We start from the raw sequence: 16,948 nt of genomic DNA, 5'->3' as shown, positions 1-16,948 counted from the left end.
CTTGGGCTTGACCCATGTGCCCCTGGCGAGATAGCCCTCTCGCGTCTCTCTTCCAAAGGAACAAAGTGGGAAGCGAGATCATGATCCATGGCTGTATCGGGAAAGGAGAAATCTTAATGACAAACATACAATGACTTGAGGTTATTAAGGCAGCCCCAGGATCAAGACATGGCGAGGGGATACTGCTGCTCAATGTTTTACTATCCCCCTTCTCTGCTACTAGGTAATCCAATTGTCCAACGCGTCTGGGTAGAGTAAAACGCTAGTCAGAGACAGACCAAAAGGCCTGCAGCTTCACTGACCTCTCGATGACCACCAACTCACAACTCAATCTCTGTCTTTGTGCTTTCCATTACACCAGCAATTTCAGACTAATTTCAGCTCCTTCTTGCTTTGCAGCCTCAATGCTAGCCAGATACTGACTCGTGAACCCACGAGCGAGAGATGACTAAAGTCTCACTTTTGTGCTTGTTATGACTCTAGCTTTTGAGTGGATCCGAGAGCTCACTTTCTTCATTTACTCGGATACATTCACTTCACCCTCCTCGACCAACGCCATCCTTCCAGCTTGGCTCTTCTTCATCTCCATCTTGATTACTCGAGTCGTCTTGTGTCATCACGTGTTCCTCATCTCACTCGAGCAAGTGAACCTCAGACATCGGCTAGTAAAATCCTTCAAGTTTTAGACTTGACCTTTTCTCATTTCGCTTCGAGGTTTGCATTTCATTTGAGTAACACAATCTCAGTCCACCTCTCCAACCAGAGCCCTGGATTTCATTCCTCCCGTCTTGATTTTATCTTACCTCCTTCTCTACTTGTCATCCATGGGTTGGCAATCAACTCAAGTCTCAGCACCATGGCGGCAGTAACTCATGAAGTCACGCCTGAGGGCGACGCCATCCTGGTGGTCAAAAACCACAATGCACCATTCGCCCCTTGCCCTTCGCCCTCATCTACAAAGTCTGCAGCCCCTGGCGAGAGCGCCAACGCCATCGACAATAAAAATCCCAGCCAGGAAGTCCGCATTCGTGTCTCCTCTGCCCACCTGAAGCTGGCGTCTCCTGTCTTCAAGAAAGCGTTATCTGGAGAGTGGAAAGAAGCCGCAACTCTGAAAGACTCCGGGTCTGTGGAGATTGAAACCAGCGAATGGGATGTTGATGCGCTACTCTTGCTCATGCGCATTTTCCACTGCCAGCTTTCGGACTTGCCCAAGAAACTTGACATTGAACGACTCGCTAAACTTCTTGTCCTGGTGGACTATTACGAATGCCAAAGCCTCCTTGGCTTCATCACAGAGAAGTGGCCTACATGCGTCTACTCATTTCAAGATGTCAGGCAGGGGATGATAATGTTTTGGGTGGCCTGGACGATTGAACATACCACGGCTTTTAGCCATTACGCGTCCGAGATTATCCATCACGCTGACAGGCCCATTACCTCACTTGGCCTCCCATTCCCGAGCAAAATCATCGGTATGAAATGACCCAACACCAAATTCCCGTCCAATCATGAGAGCTAACACGTTTGTTTTCTTGCCTTAGATGAGCTAAACAAGCGACGCGAAGCTATCTTGTCCCATAACCTTGAAATTATCCGGCGCCAGGAAAGTGACTGGAATAATCTGAAATTCTCGTGCATCCCCATCTGCAAATATGTGTGCGTCGGAACACTCAAGGATTTCATAGCAGAAAACAAAATATTTACAGCAGACGCTCCCTATGAAGGGTTTTCCCTCCGCGGCCTCCGCGATACGTTGAAGGATCTAAAAGCCCCTAAGTGGAGAGAGTGGGTGGACGAGCGCCAGGATCCTTGTACTCTGAGGAGAATACATGAGTGCAAAAACTCGCAATTCACAGATTTGCACGCCAAACTTTTTCACCCAGTGCTCGACAAAGTGGTACTTGAACTATCTGAATTCAAGACTCACTCTGATTGAACGAAGTCCATGACCGCGGCCAGCGGATGATTCTCCATTGTCCGCGGCACTATGCCTATCACTCGCCTTATTCATCCTGGTGTTGGTGATTGGCTTCAATTAGAACGAAGGGTATGTACGATCTTGTGATAGCTAGCGGTGGCGTCCAGAACTCGGGTGCCTTCTTTTCCTTCATTTAGGTACGTTATACCCGTATCACATTTTGGGCTCGACGGCTGACATTGTTATCAAGGTTAGGCTCATGTTGCTCTTCGGCAACTGGAACACGGTCTTGTCACTCAGAGTGAACTTTGCATGTTGTTAACTCAAGCTTTACAAGGATAGCAGTACGCATGAAACCTGGGATATGTCACGAACATCCAATTTCAAATACCGAGTCCGCCAATTATACTCTCTCATAGTAGCAACAAAGAGAATAGCACCATCTGCAAACACCCTACTTGGACAGAGATAACCAGTCTAGGATTCAGATTATTCCTGAGGACCATTTACAGATGACTCTAGCTGCGAATTCACCAAAGCCTGTGCCGGCATCTAGTACTCGCAGCCCCGCAGGAGGACCTCGAAACTTCGACTAGTACCGTACTGATCGGTGGATGCAGGGTCAACGTGCCGCAGTCTCCACAGTCTCCTGTATAGTCTCCAGGCGGCTATTGTCGGTGCTGACCAATCAACCCGGCCCATTTCTTACATCCGGGGCTGCGAAGGGCGCAGCGAAGAGTGGGGGATGAGTTCTCGCTTATAGGTATCGAAAGGGCCCTTCCCATCCCAAGCATCATGCTTAGTCTATTCACAGCTCATCAGCATATCAACCCGGCATGGCTGTCGGATTCCTCGGTCTCGGCGTCATGGGCCTCCCCATGGCCCGTAACCTCGCCCGCCATTACCCACTTACAGTCTGGAACCGGAGCACATCGAAATATGCACTTCTCACCGACGCAGAGAACATAACCCTAGCCGAGACACCACTGCAGGTCGTCGAGGTCTCAGACATCATCTTCATCATGCTCTTCGACGCCGACGCAATTGACGCCGTCCTCACCGACGAGGTCAAACGCGCCCTGCGGGGTAAAACAGTCGTGAATTCCACATCGGTCACCGTGGAATATAGCCAAAAACTGGGAGAAACAATCCACGACGTCTTCGGCGGCGACTTTCTCGAGATGCCCGTAAGCGGAAGCAAGATCCCCGCAGAGCAAGGCCACCTCGTCGGATTAATGGCCGGCGAAGCTGACGTCGCCGAGCGAGTCCGCCCGCTCCTCCACCCACTCACCAGCGCAGCGATATACTGCGGACCCTTGGGCTCCGGACTCAAGGCGAAATACGCGGCGAATACCTTCGCGACGATACTTGCCGCGGGCGTCGCGGAGACGATGCACTTTGCGCAGGCGCTGGGTCTCGATCTGGAAGCGTTTGGGCGCGTGCTGAACGCGTCTCCGATGGCGTCGGCGTATTCGAGGGGGAAGGTTGCGAAGATTCAAGATGGGGACTGGGAGGCGCAGGCTTCGGTGGGTGTTTGCTGTTATAGTGCGCGGCTTATTGAGGCTGCTGCGGAGGAGGCGGGGGCAAGCTTGCCATTGATGAGGACGTGTAAGGGGTTGTATGATGAAGCGATGGAGGGTGGGCTTGGTGAGGAGGATATGGTTGCTGTTATCAAGACTATTGCAAAGCGGAAGAGTGGATAGAGGAGTATTTTTGTTTCTTGGGATTTGGTCAAAAGCAGAAGAGATGGCATAATGCAGTAGAGAACTGTACTATGCACATATAACGATAGAGCTTGTATATCCAGGAGAGAGCGAATATATTGGATCCATAGTACACTGTCCAATCTTTTTGACCTACCAGCCGTACCGCTATCGTTGAGTTACGGACAAGTGGCAAGGATACACTACTGTCCGCGCAGTCTTGAGCCCTAGGGATATTTGCATGTGCCCTCGCCTACATCATCGATAGCAAAGACAGCACCTGCTGGCAGAGATCAACACTTGCCATGTCTGGAGAACTCAAAAGCAAAGGCCGTTGAATTCGAGGGTGGAGAAACGGGGATCGTGAGCTAGCAACAGATAGACAAGAAGAATTAGCAGCTTTCCCACCCCTCAAGATATACAGGAGTCGAGTGCACTCACCACATCAGCAGAATATCCATACCGCGCGCAGCCGAGATCCACCGGACTCTCTACGGAGCCCCCGGGCCCATTCCAGTCAAAGCGGTACGTGCGGACATGAACACTCCCCCGTCTCGAAAGCCCCAGGGAGGAAACCCCCTCGACGCGAATATCATAGGGCGCCTGGACCGTTCTCGTCCCCGCAAGGAGTTTCACGCGGCCGCCGGAAACCGCTCCGAAGACATCGAACAGGAGGTCTGTGGACGCCGTCGTCTGGACCCGCTCCCCAGTCATCCCGGCGTAGTATCTGTAGAGCTGCCACTCGCCGTTGGGATAGTACGTGCCATCGCCGCCCTTATACAAGAGGTTTGCCATAAGATCATGCAACAACCCACCAGACCCCCAATTCGCGCGCAGCCCGCGGATATTATACCGCTCCAGTTGCGCAAGGTAGAAGGCCGAGTTGGCCGGGTTCTGCTCCGAGGGCCACGCATACTCGTTGACGTCTATGGGCCTTTCGGGGAGACCGTATGTGGATAGTAGTGTGTTGAACTCCGGGATCGTTCTGTCGGGCTCTCGCTCCCAGGACCCGATCTGGTGCCATGAGTAGCGGTCTGGGATTGTGTTGTTCCCGGCTACGGCGCTCATCCAGGTGCGCCAGGTTGTGCTGTCCAGGCTGGGTGAGTGGGCGCCTGAGGGGCCGCTGATGAGGGCTGTGGGGAGGAGTGTTCTGCAAATAGAAAAGAAAAGGAGAGTTAATCGTTAGCGAGCTGCCTCTGCCCAGAATAAACCAGGCCAAGCCAGAGTGGGCTGTGTATCGACCCAACATAGATCATGAACTTACTTGAGAATCCGATGCGCCCTCACATAATACTCCAAAAACTGCTCCCAAGACCTCGGCCAGAAAATATCCAACTCCGGCTCATTCCAAATATCCAGCACAAGCCCATCCAGCATCCCATTCGCCACGATGTCCCCCGCAAGCTGGCTTAGGTACACCTCCATTCCAGACCAATCTCCTCCATCCCCCGGGTAAACCGCCTCACCACCCTGGAGCCCACCATCCGCGCCACAGATATCGTGAACCAGCAAGATAAAGTCTCCGCCGTAGCGGCGCGTCGATCGGTAGTTTGAGAGGGTCGAGTTGAAGCGCCCGATATACCCCTCGTAGCCGCCGGTCGCCCAGCCCGTGGCAGGGATCTGGGCGCCCCCAGCGCGGCATGCATTGAATTTGATGTCCGTTGCGAAGTGGTCGGGGATGTTTGTGCCTCGACGCCGTTGTCTGGCCAGCCGTAGATGAAGCCCGACCCGAGGAAGCTGGCTGGGCCGTGGGTTTTGGAGAGGTCGACCGTTGCGGTGGTGGTGCTGGTGGTGGTTTGGCGGGGGGAGAGCCGGCGCCAGGGTAGTGCGCTGGCTTCAATTGCTTCTGTATACAACAGGGCCACCAGTAGTGCTCCGGTGAGCTTCATCGTTGCGGGATGAGAATTGCTCGCTTGAGAAGAAGGAAAAAGATCCTGGATCAATAGATATTGTCAATCTACGGCTTTCTTTTCGTTTATGTACCTCATTGCCTTTTATATACATAAACCCCCTCCACCTTCATCAGATTCCTCTTCTCCTCTTCTCTTCAGCGAGACATCGGATTCACCCCACCGGGAATTCCTCACATATCCGGTGGCGGGCAGCAAGACGTCAAACCGCCGACCACGAACGACTCGAACGAGTGCGAGGCTTGACGATCCTTGGAAGAGATGCGGGGAAATCCCTGCAGAGTCGCGTTGGCTTGCAGTATCCTTGTGATGGGCTCCAATGCCCTAAAGGGCTAATTACCGGCGGAATTGTAAGACATTTAGGCATAATGCGCATTTACCCAGCTTTGCTGAGGCCGAAAACACACACATGGGTTGTTCGATTGGAATCGAGACTTATGGCCACTATTTAGCCGATGTCTGCTTATGGACCGGGGTATGTGTAGAGAGATCTGCGGGGGGGTTGGCTCGTGCATGATTTACGTGGGCCGCAGATTCTATATTTGCAGGTAGATAGAAGATGATGTTAAGATGTAAGAAGACCAATCAAAATTGGAGGCTAAGGGAGGTGCAGGAAGAGTATTAATCGTCATTGCGGAGTAGCTTTCTGTTCTATTCAAGCCGAGTACTGGAGGAAACTCTCTGGGTAAGAAATCTCTGAGTGGTCTATATCCTAAACATGCTCGAATACAGGCATCCAGTGCAAAGGCGCGTCGATCTCAACCCACTGACCTCCTTCATAGCCCTCAATCTCCGCCTGATCGCCCTCGAATGGAACCCACTTCCCATGAGACAGCGCAGGCAGGTATACCTTCGATACTCTGTCTCCTTCGTTCAGGACAGGACAGCAAAGATACTTCCCTCCGTACATGTATTGCGTCCCAATCTTCCAGCACTGCGCATCCTCCGGGAATTGATAAAACAGCGTCCGCATGACAGGAGACCCCTTCTCATGTGCCTCCTTCATCAAGGAACGCGTGTAGCTTCGGAGTCGCTCCCGGAGAAGCATGTATTTCTTACAAATCTCATACACCTCGGGCCCGTAGGACCAGACTTCGTTTGCGGCGCCACTCGCGCAGGATGCTCCCCCGTCTGTCCCTAGAGCGGCTTGCCTGGGCTCACGATCACCGTGGAGCCGCATGACCGGACAGAAGGCGCCCCACTGGAACCAGCGGACGAACAGCTCGCGGAATTTGCTGTCAGAGGGGTCACCTCCGTGGAATCCCCCAATATCTGTAGTCCACCAGGGCAGTCCGCAGAGTCCCATGTGCAAACCAGCAGATAGTTGGTTGCGAAAACTAAGCCATGAGGAAGCAATGTCTCCACTCCATACTAGAGCTCCATATCTCTGGCTGCCAGCCCATGCGCAGCGTACAAGGTTGACAATATTCTCCTGCCCTTCGCGCTGCATCCCCTCATAGAATGCCCGAGAATACTCGAGCGGGTAAATATTCCCGACTGCAGTGTTTGGGCCCTGGTAGTACCGAAAGTTATCAAAGTCATACTTTTTGTACTCTGGCTCTGCTTCGTCGAGCCAGAAAACGCGGATTCCGTGGTTATAGTAGTTGTCCCTGCACTTCTGCCACACGTACTTCCTGGCGCCCGGGTGCGTAGCATCAAAATGCACAGTGTCTCCCTGAAAGTCCATTGCCGTCCGGACGCCTCGATCGGTCCGAATCAAGTAGCCCTTTTCCACCATCTCCTGGTAGTTTTCGCTCCGCTTATCGACAGTTGGCCACACGCTGATCATCATCTCGATCTTCATCTCTCTCAGTTCCTGGACCATCGCATCAGGGTCCGGCCAGTAGACTGGGTCGAAGCGCCAGTCCCCTTGCATCGGCCAGTGGAAGAAGTCGATCACGATAAGGTCAATGGGCAGCTCACGGCGTTTGTATTCGCGAGCGACCTGAAGGAGTTCCTCTTGTGTCTGGTAGCGAAGCTTGCACTGCCAGAATCCCAGGCCGTATTCAGGCATCATGGGGACTCTTCCCACAGCCGTGGTATAGGCCTCAATGATTTCTGCAGGGGTATCTCCGGCAACGATCCAGTAGTCTAGGGTGGTTGTTGAAAGGGCCTCAAAGGACATGATATTGCGGCCTAGGAAGGCTCTTCCAATGGTGGGGTTATTCCAGAGGAACCCATATCCCAAGGAGGAGACAGTGAACGGTACGCTGGCTTGCGAATTGCGATGCGCTAGCTCAAGATCATGACCTTTGAGGTCTAGGAACGGCTGCTGGTACTGGCCCATGCCGAACAGCATCTCATCAGGACTGACGCTCTCGAACCGAGCAGTGAGGTGATAGCTCTCACTGTTTGGGATGGCTTTGAATTCGCGCGCCTGGACTTTGATGGCGCTGCATTTCGGGTCGAAGAGGTCCTTTCTGTTACGGGTATATTCCTCAAGAAGATGCTCGCCTTTGGACTTATGAACCTGGATCTTCCCAGTCCTTGAGATTGTCGCTCGGACATTGCCGTTCTGGAGGGACCCGGACCCGCTGGCGTCGATTTCGGTGACTGCTGGTGGTGTTGCTGGGGCAGGCGCGAGGAGAGCCCAGTCCCTTTCGGGCATTTGCTGCGCACGAGTTGAGCGAATTCGTAGAGCGTTCAATCCCCAAGGCTCGATCCATAAAGTCTCGTCGTCGAACTTATAGATAAGTTTGTTTTCTTGCTGGTACAGCATGGTGGTTGGCTCCCGAATGTCGACCTCCAGAGAATATCGGTCCGACCAGACTTCGGCTGTCAAAATCGTGGCTGCTCATGGTATTTGTACTCCACCGTGACCTGCTAGACTTGTGGAGAAATCTAGAGACTCGAGGTCCCCCAGCTGCATGTGTTTCTCTCTCTGTCTTTCTCGCAGACGCCGCCGGAGTCATCCCCACCGGAGTCCAGCGCCACCGGAATAACACAACACAAGGCAAGGCAAGGCAAGGCAACACCACGCAAAGAGGCGAGAGAAGTGGATGCGAAGGATGGGACGGTTGCTCGCTAGTCTGGAAATCAGCCCATTCTCATTCAAGTCATGTTGTGCTAGCGGTCTTTTGGCGCCAAGAGAAAGCTGCTTTTGCTGTTCGTCCCCCACATTCCACCCACCCCCAGCATCTTCATCCCCACACTGCACGATGCGCCCTTCCTTGTCTCCAGATTCTATCGCCCAGGAGCATCGCAATTGTCCTCAGCTGCGTATTTCATCACGCCTGCAGAGTTTTATCTTTCTCCGATGACTCCTGGAGACCAAATCATCCAGTGCGACGTGTGCCAGGCAACCTTCACCCGGCAGGAGCACCTCAACCGGCATGCCCGCAGCCACACCACAGAAAAACCGTTTCGTTGCTCAACGTGTGGAAAACGGTTCGCCCGTCTCGATGTCCTTCACCGCCACAGTCAATCGCACGCCCCTAAAACAATTCCGAAGGTTGGCAGCTACAGGGCCTGCAAGGAGTGCGCCGTGAGCCGCGTCCGTTGCCCGAGAGGCAACCCCTGTGAGCTGTGTCAGCAAAGAGAGCTACAATGCGTGTATCCCATGGCGAGGAAGCGAAAGGCCGGCTCTGCTCCAACGGGCGCCGCTCCGCCGTCGCCGGTGACCGGCTTCTCACCCGGCCTGTCAGATCCGTCTCGCGAAGGTGAAACACAGATTTCTCATTCAGGACCAGAAGCGCAGGGACTCGGGAATCTCTCGTCTACGTTAGACCATGTGGATGGTGCGGGGTGGTTTCCTCTAGATGCTCCGCTCGACGCGCCCGCGCTGCTAGAGGACAATCCCGAAGTAATACCCGGAAACACGACACTGAACAATCAGACGCTTGATAAGGACTTCAGTGAGTGGGTTTGTAGTATGCCTTCGGTCAATTGGCTGTCTCCGCAAGGCCCTGATACGCTCTTTTCGAATGGTCTCTTCGATGGACTACTTGCCCCCAACAACAACCCCGTGGACATGGGAGTGACCCTGACCGGAGATGGATTGCACGTCGGGCTTGGTAGGCCGAGTTTTGGGACGAACCTTGACGCGAGCTTCCATCCCACGGGTATCTCTATGTTGCCGCTCCAAAATCCAGGGACCCAGCCTGCTTCTCGCACTCCTCCCTCAGAGTCCGCAGCGAGCACAATGGACTCTCTGGCGTCGCAGTCGGCGAAGGGCACTTATTATGTTGAAGGAAGTGTCGGCCGCGCACCGTTTCAAGGCCGATCAGGCTGGCGACTACGTGGAAGGCCGTTCTGGACGACCACCTCGAATGCCTCCGCCGGAGATCAGACACCGACCTTCGGAGGCTCACCAACCGTGCCGCAAATCACATTCCTCTCAGAGACAGTATATGAGAATCTGCTTCAACTTCTGCGAGCAGAGTGCGAGGCCTCTACCCTCGGATTGGATCTAGCTCAGTTCCCCTCCTTAAGCGAGATGCAAGACCTAGTTCAGGTGTACTTTGAAGGTTTTCACGCGACGTACCCGTTCCTGCGAAAGCACCCCTCCCAGTTTACCTCTGAAGACAGCTGGATCTTGCTCTTGTCTGTTGCGGCTGCTGGTAGTCCATACGCCCATACTGCCAAGTATCAGCGGATCGGGGCCTATCTGGCACATATAGCATGTTCTTCGCCGGCAGGGTTGGGATTTCTATTTCCGGATTCGGCCCGACATGGCGCCGCTTTTTGCTCAGTGACTGGCGCCGGGATGTGGGGTGAGCATCCAGGTGCGTGCACGGAGTGCTTGGGGAGTAATCCTAGATGGGTCTGGGAGTAACCAGGACGAAGCTATATAATCCCTAAGCACTCCTAGATTCCTCCCTGATTATTCCCTAACGAAATGCAATGTTACTCAGCAGCCCTTCAGCGCCTTGCACACCACCTGAATAAAAAATACAATGCTAAGCTAACCCTTTTCGCTTTAAGAGGCTATCTACGCCATCCTCTAATTCCAGTTCAACCTCTAAAGTAACCGGACTTTATTATACCATGTTATTAATTATTAACTTCCACTCTACGCAGTATCTAATAGCATATCGTTATTTATAAACATGAGGCTATGACCTTAATTTTCTAATACAAGGTACCCCTCTATAGCCTAAGGATGATTTCCGCTATAATGCTTATGATAAATAGGAGATAGGAAATCTTATTTCACGAGATTAACTAATATTAAAGAGATTAATAATATACTCAAGGCCAGGAGCTGGGTCCTTTCACTAACTATTAATAATATCTATGGGTGTAGGCTAGTGCGCGTTGTATTAACCTTCTAATTAAGCCACCACATGACTGGCTTTGCCCACATGCTGTATCACGTATTTTGTATGTACAGCCTCTAATCTAGAGTATTTTTACCACGTGCTCCGTGTTCTATTGGCAGTCTTGTTGGCAACCCTGAAGATCTGAATATTTTTGTAAGAACAGAGATTATCCAACGAATCAAGACGGAAATGGCAATCTAAAGCTAGATTCACGGTTACAATCTAAAGTTTTGATTTGCCCAAGGAGTTTATCCCAGAAGTTTCATGATTGAGCATACCCTAAGCATAATTGCGATATACTGTAGGCTATTTAAACTACAAGCCTTGCAAAGCAGCTGCTGTGTTTGAAGATTAAGAAACAGCTAAGTAGTCTTTTCTGCTGTATACTTACTCCCTCTATATACGACAGAGTATAATCGTTGATATTGCTACACAATATTCTTTTATAGATCGGTTGGTACAGTGATGATGATGATGATGATGATGCTTTCATTTACCCTGACCCCTCGCCAAAGTGATATGCAGGCTACAACAACTATATATATCTGATTATGTATATGTAGACTCTTCCACTTCCTGAAAACGAACTTAGAGCCTTATCACGGCCTGTCATAGCCTAATTACCGCTCCTATTATTAGGCTACCCTCGTGGCGCGCGACTATGAAATCTCTATGATGCCTCAGCGAAGTCTAGTATGGCATTAACTGTTTTAGCCTGTAAGATAATATCTAGATTACCTTTCTTACCTTAGGTTAAGCCTCCTAGCAGACTTAATACACTATTAAACACGTCTCTAACCTCTCTCCTTAATTTCATTCATAGCCCTTATAACCTTAGATAGTCTACTATCACATGGATGACCGTCTCCCGCGCGCCGTACGCGCACAGGTCATTATCGCGGAAGCTGTGTTTCTTAGTAAAGGTAGATAACTAGTTATGGCCCATATAGAGCTATATAAGTAGGTAAGCTTAGTTTCTAGGTAGGGAATCATATAGCTTCTAGGTATAGTTCGTGGGTAGGGTATCATTAATCTTTTATAGGTAGTCACCTTTAGTACTAGATCTCTATTCTTACTCCCACTAAGCATGGATTCTATCCTAGATTAGTGCCATCTCCCTCGTTAGCAGCGGGTGGAAGGAGTGGGTTTGACCTGGGTACACGGCAGCTTTAGCTAACTAGTCTGCTATATTATTACTAGGGTTATCGCAATGTCCTAGTACCCATTAGAGGCAGAGATTAATATTCTTTACTTAAATCTTGGTGGCTGCTTAGAGGATTATATAGATAATTTTTTATCCTAATATATTCTTCATGCTCTAGATTACTTATAATACTAATCTACTATCACACATGATAGTTATAGTAGTTGGGCTGCTATCCATTTAGCTCAGGCGTTGGTGGAATATCTTAAGTGCCACGCTAATAGTATGAAAGATGCCTATGAGCTCTATAACATGGACTGACTAGCGGTCCATGGATCCCACCTATACCTATTAGGATTTGCTCACCCTCTAGTCGTTATCTAGTGCGATGATAGCGGCTTCTCCACTGCTTGCTTGTATAGAATGCAGCCGGGTATCATTCTAAAAACGCAGAGCTTCTTCGCATTGCCAGTCTAGTGGTATATGATTTAATTGTGTGCGGCTTTTGCAGGTTGCAGGTAGCATATCATAATCGCGTAGGTGTTACAATCCATTATTCAAGTGCATGGTGATATAGCGCCGAAGCAGGTGGGTAGCAGGCTGGCTTGTTCAAACCTTGGAATAGGCTGGCTCTTGCCAGTCTCATTCTACATCCTGAATTGCTTGTTGACACCTAAATCCGTTTCCAAAGCCAGAGCACCACGAATGTGCCTGATAAAAGTGCAGTATATATATATTTTTATGACAAACAACTGTGGAGGAGTGAATTAAACCGCGCGGCCCATATATGACACAGTGTAAACACCTGGGCAAGTTCGAGGGCTTTCTCCCTCATAACATGTGGAGGAGATTTCTTCACAAATATAGTAAAACTTTAAGGCGCGAAAACTAAACTACCGCAGGATTAGCTGCTCGTATTCGCGCACCAATCACGATAAGCTAAGAAATGATTCCGCACCTCAGCCTCAAGCCCCTTGGAGCTGCCGAGCACAGCGCGCACCTATCAGCGCTCGCCACGGCCCAGCCAAGAGGTCAGCCCTATACCCGAACCAGGGAGAACTTGCGCATGTTATCTCCGCGCAATCCCAAGCTGCTGACAGATTCAGCTGCGCATCTCCGGATGGATACCCTGCAGCTGCTTAAAAACCTCTCCTCCGACTTCCCGTCCGTCCCTCTCTCCCTGACTCTAACTAGAGAACGGCGAAAATCAACAGCAACCAACCATGTTCCGCCGCGCAATTTTCATCGCCCTCCTCGCCGCCATCCCCGCCTACTACCTCTCACCCACCTTCTTAACCGACACTCCAAAGGAACCCCCAATCGCCGGCCGCGCAAACACAGTCCTCTACCTAACCGACAGCTCCAGCGGCCTCTCAAACAGCCACATCGCCTCGGCCTTTGCACTGCTCGAATCCCACCCACAGATCCAAATCTACTGGGCCTCCTTTAGCACACCACCGATCGAGCCCCGACTGAAGCGCATCTCCGCCGCGGCGCGGACGAAGAACCCAGACGCGAAACCAATTATCTTCCACGAGATGCGCACAGCGAGCATGATTGAAAACCTGGACAAGGTATACCCGTCCCTTGACGACTTCATCATGCCGTGCGGACTAGCCGGGTACGATAAGATGCTGTCGATAATCGAGACGGTGGTGCTCCCCTGGAGTGCGGAGGAGTATTATGCGATTTTTGCTGAGACGGTCGAGTTGATTGAGAGTGTTGATCCGTCCGTCGTTGTTGTGGATAGCATCCAGCGGCCGTTCGTCGACGCCGTCCGGAATACGAATCGGCGCTTCGCGATCCTGAGTCCCAATGCGTTGACGGATATCATCGCCTACCGCCAGCCGTGGGCGGAGATGTTCTGGAAGCTTCCTGCGTGAGTCTTCTTTCCCATTTAATACTCCCTTGATCTAGCCTACTAACATGCAATATAACAAAAAGAATGATGTCCGGAACCCCCTACCCCATCCCCCTCTCATCAATCCCCACAAACATCTACATGCAAGTCCGCTTCATCTGGCGCCTCATAACCTCGCCGCGCCTCCGCGCCGCCCGACGAACCCTCACAACCCTCGGCGTGCACGACCCCATAAACATGCAAATGCACTTCGACGACGTCCCGCTCATCTCTGGCGATTTCCCCGAGGCCGGACTCCCGCTCTCGTACTACCCGCCTAATGTTACCGTCTGCGGACCGATTGTGCTTGATACGGCGCCTGCGGAGGTGCAGGATGGCGGGATGGTGCGGTGGCTCGAAGGTAATGGGGAGAGTAAAGGGGAGGGTGACAAGAGTAAGGGTAAGGACAAAAACATTCTAATCTGTCTCGGGAGTAACGTGGCGTACAACGAGCGGCGGGCGCGCGCGCTGGGCGGGGCGGTGTTGCGGGTTCTCGAGCAGCAAGCGGATGTAAAGGTTTTGTGGAAGTTTGTGAAGGAGGGGGAGTATGATGATGACGATGTATGGAGGGGGCCGCTCGAGGCGTATATTGCCAGTGGGAGGTTACGCATCGAGACGTGGTTGGATGTGGACCCCGTTTCGCTTGTTAACACGGGGATGATCGATGTCTGGGTTCATCATGGAGGTGCGAATTGTTATTACGAGGCTGCTATGTTCGTTCTCCTACTCCCGATCTCGGTTAATATGGTGACTTAGAAAAGCTAATTTGCATATTCCAGGTCCGGCGTCCGCCAGGTGATCCTCCCGCTGTGGTTCGACCTCTACAACTTCGCTCAGATCGCCGAATACGCTGGCGTGGGTATCTGGCCGGGGAAGGAGACGGCGCCGGAGTGGGATGTCGAGTCGCTGAGTGAGGGGTTTCTGACGGCACTGCAGGGTGAGAAGGCGGATAGGATGCAGGAGGAGGCGGATGCGTTGAGGGAAGCTGCGGCGCGGTATGATGGAAGGGGGTGTGCGGCTGATGTTATTGCGCGGATGGCGGGGGGTGGACGGGAATTGAGTTGAGTTGAGTTGATTTGGACTATGAGGTTTGATGGCCTGGTGAGGCGGGCGAAAGGTGGTTGGTAGAATTTGTGTTGGTGTGATGGATAGCGAGGACCACCTGACTGTAAATAGTTCGTATATCCTAAGAATTACTCTAGAACTGTAGTAGAAGAGAAATTTCATATGGTGGACTCTGAGGAGCATTACTTGGGTATATACGGGCTGAATGTTGCACTGCATTAGCCAATTCTAAGCCAGACTGTATACAAAGGGATTGTCTTGTCCCTTAAAAATGGCTGGGATTAGGACGAAGCCCAAACCACAGCCCTGTAGATAGCAGTGCGCTAGTGGTTGCTGATCTGCGACAGGGACTCAGCAACTCAGATACGACAAACCACGTAGGTTTGACCGCATGGATGGATGACCTTCAGGGGCCAAGTAAGTGGCTCGGGGAATGACCGAGATGGGGACTCGAGTCAGAATACCTCATCGGAAAAACCCCGCTGCAAACTACATAATTCGTGTGGACGGCTCATTCTGCACAGTTAGCGAGGACGATCGCTCCAAGAAGGATTACGCGCTGGCGCCTGCAGATGCGTACTTATGTACCTTGCGTACCTCGGCCCTCCACTGTTCAGGGGCATATGAGTGCCAAGTCGAATTCAGTGAATGCCGAGAGGGATTTAACTCGAGTCGGAATTTCCCCGTGCGTTCCAACTTCCTGACACGGTTCAAGGCGGCGCGTTTCAAGGCTGCAGGTGGACATGACTCATGCAGTAGATTCGACAGTCGTACATGAAAGCCTTGCGAAAGCAACCATGGAACGAATCCCGCGGGGATCTCAGATTCATCCCGTGACTGTTGACAGTTACCAGAGAATGGACTGGGTCTTTTGTTGACAGCCTTCCAGGGACAGATAATTACATCTCCTGGATGTCGGTTGGTTATCTAGTTATCTCGTACCCATATCCTGACTCTCCGATGCTGACATTACACGCCGATCAACATTCAACCTCTGCCCTGTTTTTCTTTCACTCGCAACGGGGATCGCTGTCCTTTTTTCCGCGTGAAGCATAGCGTGCCCCAAGGAAAAGAAGAGTCTAGACTCTAGCGGTACACCTCATAGGCTCATTCCAATGAAGCCGTTCTGCACAACGATTAGCTGCGTTCTCCACCACGCCCATATCAGCGTACCCAAGCCTTTGTTGTTGTTGCTTGGCTCGAACAAAGAAGCTGACCAGATGACTTTCGCAGCTTTCATCGCCATTGTCGATTAGAACTCCGTTTCCAGCACCAAAAGCCGCTTCTCCAATGGCATAAATACCTTCATCTTTCCCCCCCGTTTCTGCCTTCCATCAGACGTCCTTCCTTCTCATCCTTCGTGATGATAAACACTCGTGGTTCCAGCAACAAACGACACAACAATGACAACTCTGCGCAGCCGTCGAAGCGAGAAACACTAGTGGTACGAGGCAGGCTTCGAGAATAGGAAATGACCTGCAAGCAGCAGCCAACGAATTCCTCCCTCGCCACAGAGAACAACGTCCCCAATGTTCCTGTCAACGGTGGCAACAACAACAACAACAACACCACTGCAAGTACTAGCATCATCAGGTCGATTTCATGCATGTTCCAGCAGCGAGAAGACCTTTACACGAGTATGTTTTATTCCCGGCTCCACCTCCAGTTTCCTTCAACTAACGCTCCCTGGCACACATGCCAATGCCTCTGGTCCCGCCTGCCAAATTAATCGCCCTTGGGACTGCATTCTCCAGCCCTCTTGTTGAAACCAAGCGGATCCATTAGCGTTGCAATTGCGGGGAGAGCTTCGCGAATCTGGCTGCTCCTACTGCGTGCGTACCTCCAAATTGTGTGACTGCTCCCATCAGTGATGGGCCGCCTTCAGCGGCGCATGTACCAACTGCATCGGGCACGGCAAGGCCAGCGAGTACAGCTTGCGCAAGTGTAACCCCCTTCTGTCGCGGAATTCGATCCTTCAATCGTGAGATGCTCCTCAAGAAATTTCCCTTCTTTGATTGATGATTCCCAGTGAAATCGAGGACTCCAG

The 16,948-nt window shown here is 51.7% G+C and overlaps 7 protein-coding genes across 7 annotated transcripts; 4 read left to right on the top strand and 3 right to left on the bottom strand.

Annotated features, from left to right (window-relative positions):
• Positions 1–856: 856 nt before the first annotated feature.
• On the top strand, positions 857–1,936 carry BJX68DRAFT_267379 (uncharacterized protein; the record flags this gene model as incomplete). The annotated part of the gene is made up of 2 exons (XM_071045812.1): positions 857–1,472; positions 1,542–1,936. The coding sequence occupies 2 exons, from the start codon at positions 857–859 to the stop codon at positions 1,934–1,936; spliced, it is 1,011 nt and encodes a 336-aa protein (XP_070898572.1).
• A 752-nt stretch (positions 1,937–2,688) lies between these two features.
• BJX68DRAFT_238133 (NAD(P)-dependent oxidoreductase) lies at positions 2,689–3,754 on the top strand. The gene has a single exon (XM_071040297.1). It carries the CDS (start codon positions 2,755–2,757, stop codon positions 3,619–3,621), a length of 867 nt encoding a protein of 288 aa, XP_070898571.1. The 5' UTR covers positions 2,689–2,754; the 3' UTR covers positions 3,622–3,754.
• Positions 3,755–3,914: 160 nt separating this feature from the next.
• BJX68DRAFT_267377 (glycoside hydrolase family 39 protein) lies at positions 3,915–5,510 on the bottom strand (the record flags this gene model as incomplete). Its single annotated transcript, XM_071045811.1, has 4 exons — positions 3,915–3,989; positions 4,063–4,771; positions 4,886–5,241; positions 5,316–5,510. 4 exons carry the CDS (start codon positions 5,508–5,510, stop codon positions 3,915–3,917), a joined length of 1,335 nt encoding a protein of 444 aa, XP_070898570.1.
• Positions 5,511–6,215: 705 nt separating this feature from the next.
• On the bottom strand, positions 6,216–8,474 carry BJX68DRAFT_238132 (glycoside hydrolase family 31 protein). The gene has a single exon (XM_071040296.1). The coding sequence runs from the start codon at positions 8,248–8,250 to the stop codon at positions 6,244–6,246; it is 2,007 nt and encodes a 668-aa protein (XP_070898569.1). The 5' UTR covers positions 8,251–8,474; the 3' UTR covers positions 6,216–6,243.
• A 126-nt stretch (positions 8,475–8,600) lies between these two features.
• On the top strand, positions 8,601–10,541 carry BJX68DRAFT_238131 (uncharacterized protein). Its single transcript, XM_071040295.1, has one exon. The coding sequence runs from the start codon at positions 8,788–8,790 to the stop codon at positions 10,303–10,305; it is 1,518 nt and encodes a 505-aa protein (XP_070898568.1). The 5' UTR covers positions 8,601–8,787; the 3' UTR covers positions 10,306–10,541.
• A 2,574-nt stretch (positions 10,542–13,115) lies between these two features.
• On the top strand, positions 13,116–15,079 carry BJX68DRAFT_98380 (uncharacterized protein). The gene is made up of 3 exons (XM_071050125.1): positions 13,116–13,815; positions 13,881–14,549; positions 14,616–15,079. Exons 1-3 carry the CDS (start codon positions 13,160–13,162, stop codon positions 14,899–14,901), a joined length of 1,611 nt encoding a protein of 536 aa, XP_070898567.1. The 5' UTR covers positions 13,116–13,159; the 3' UTR covers positions 14,902–15,079.
• Positions 15,080–15,923: 844 nt separating this feature from the next.
• On the bottom strand, positions 15,924–16,561 carry BJX68DRAFT_238129 (uncharacterized protein). Its single transcript, XM_071040294.1, has 2 exons — positions 16,135–16,561; positions 15,924–16,070 (listed from the first exon to the last, which is right to left on the bottom strand). Exon 1 carries the CDS (start codon positions 16,507–16,509, stop codon positions 16,207–16,209), a length of 303 nt encoding a protein of 100 aa, XP_070898566.1. The 5' UTR covers positions 16,510–16,561; the 3' UTR covers positions 15,924–16,070; positions 16,135–16,206.
• Between the last annotated feature and the right edge of the window lie 387 nt (positions 16,562–16,948).

Source organism: Aspergillus pseudodeflectus (assembly GCF_044049435.1).
Source record: "Aspergillus pseudodeflectus strain CBS 756.74 chromosome Unknown BJX68scaffold_24, whole genome shotgun sequence".
Classification (NCBI taxonomy): domain Eukaryota; kingdom Fungi; phylum Ascomycota; class Eurotiomycetes; order Eurotiales; family Aspergillaceae; genus Aspergillus; species Aspergillus pseudodeflectus.
This window is presented reverse-complemented; position numbering and strand designations above follow the sequence as displayed.

Bases quoted from the DNA above. Each gene is read 5' to 3' on its own strand.
- BJX68DRAFT_238133 (XM_071040297.1), top strand. From the start codon at position 2,755: ATGGCTGTCGGATTCCTCGGTCTCGGCGTCATGGGCCTCCCCATGGCC.
- BJX68DRAFT_238132 (XM_071040296.1), bottom strand. From the start codon at position 8,250: ATGCTGTACCAGCAAGAAAACAAACTTATCTATAAGTTCGACGACGAG.
- BJX68DRAFT_238131 (XM_071040295.1), top strand. From the start codon at position 8,788: ATGACTCCTGGAGACCAAATCATCCAGTGCGACGTGTGCCAGGCAACC.
- BJX68DRAFT_98380 (XM_071050125.1), top strand. From the start codon at position 13,160: ATGTTCCGCCGCGCAATTTTCATCGCCCTCCTCGCCGCCATCCCCGCC. The intron at 13,816-13,880 runs GTGAGTCTTCTT...TATAACAAAAAG, and splicing joins ATGTTCTGGAAGCTTCCTGC to AATGATGTCCGGAACCCCCT. The intron at 14,550-14,615 runs GTTCGTTCTCCT...TGCATATTCCAG, and splicing joins TGTTATTACGAGGCTGCTAT to GTCCGGCGTCCGCCAGGTGA.
- BJX68DRAFT_238129 (XM_071040294.1), bottom strand. From the start codon at position 16,509: ATGCATGAAATCGACCTGATGATGCTAGTACTTGCAGTGGTGTTGTTG.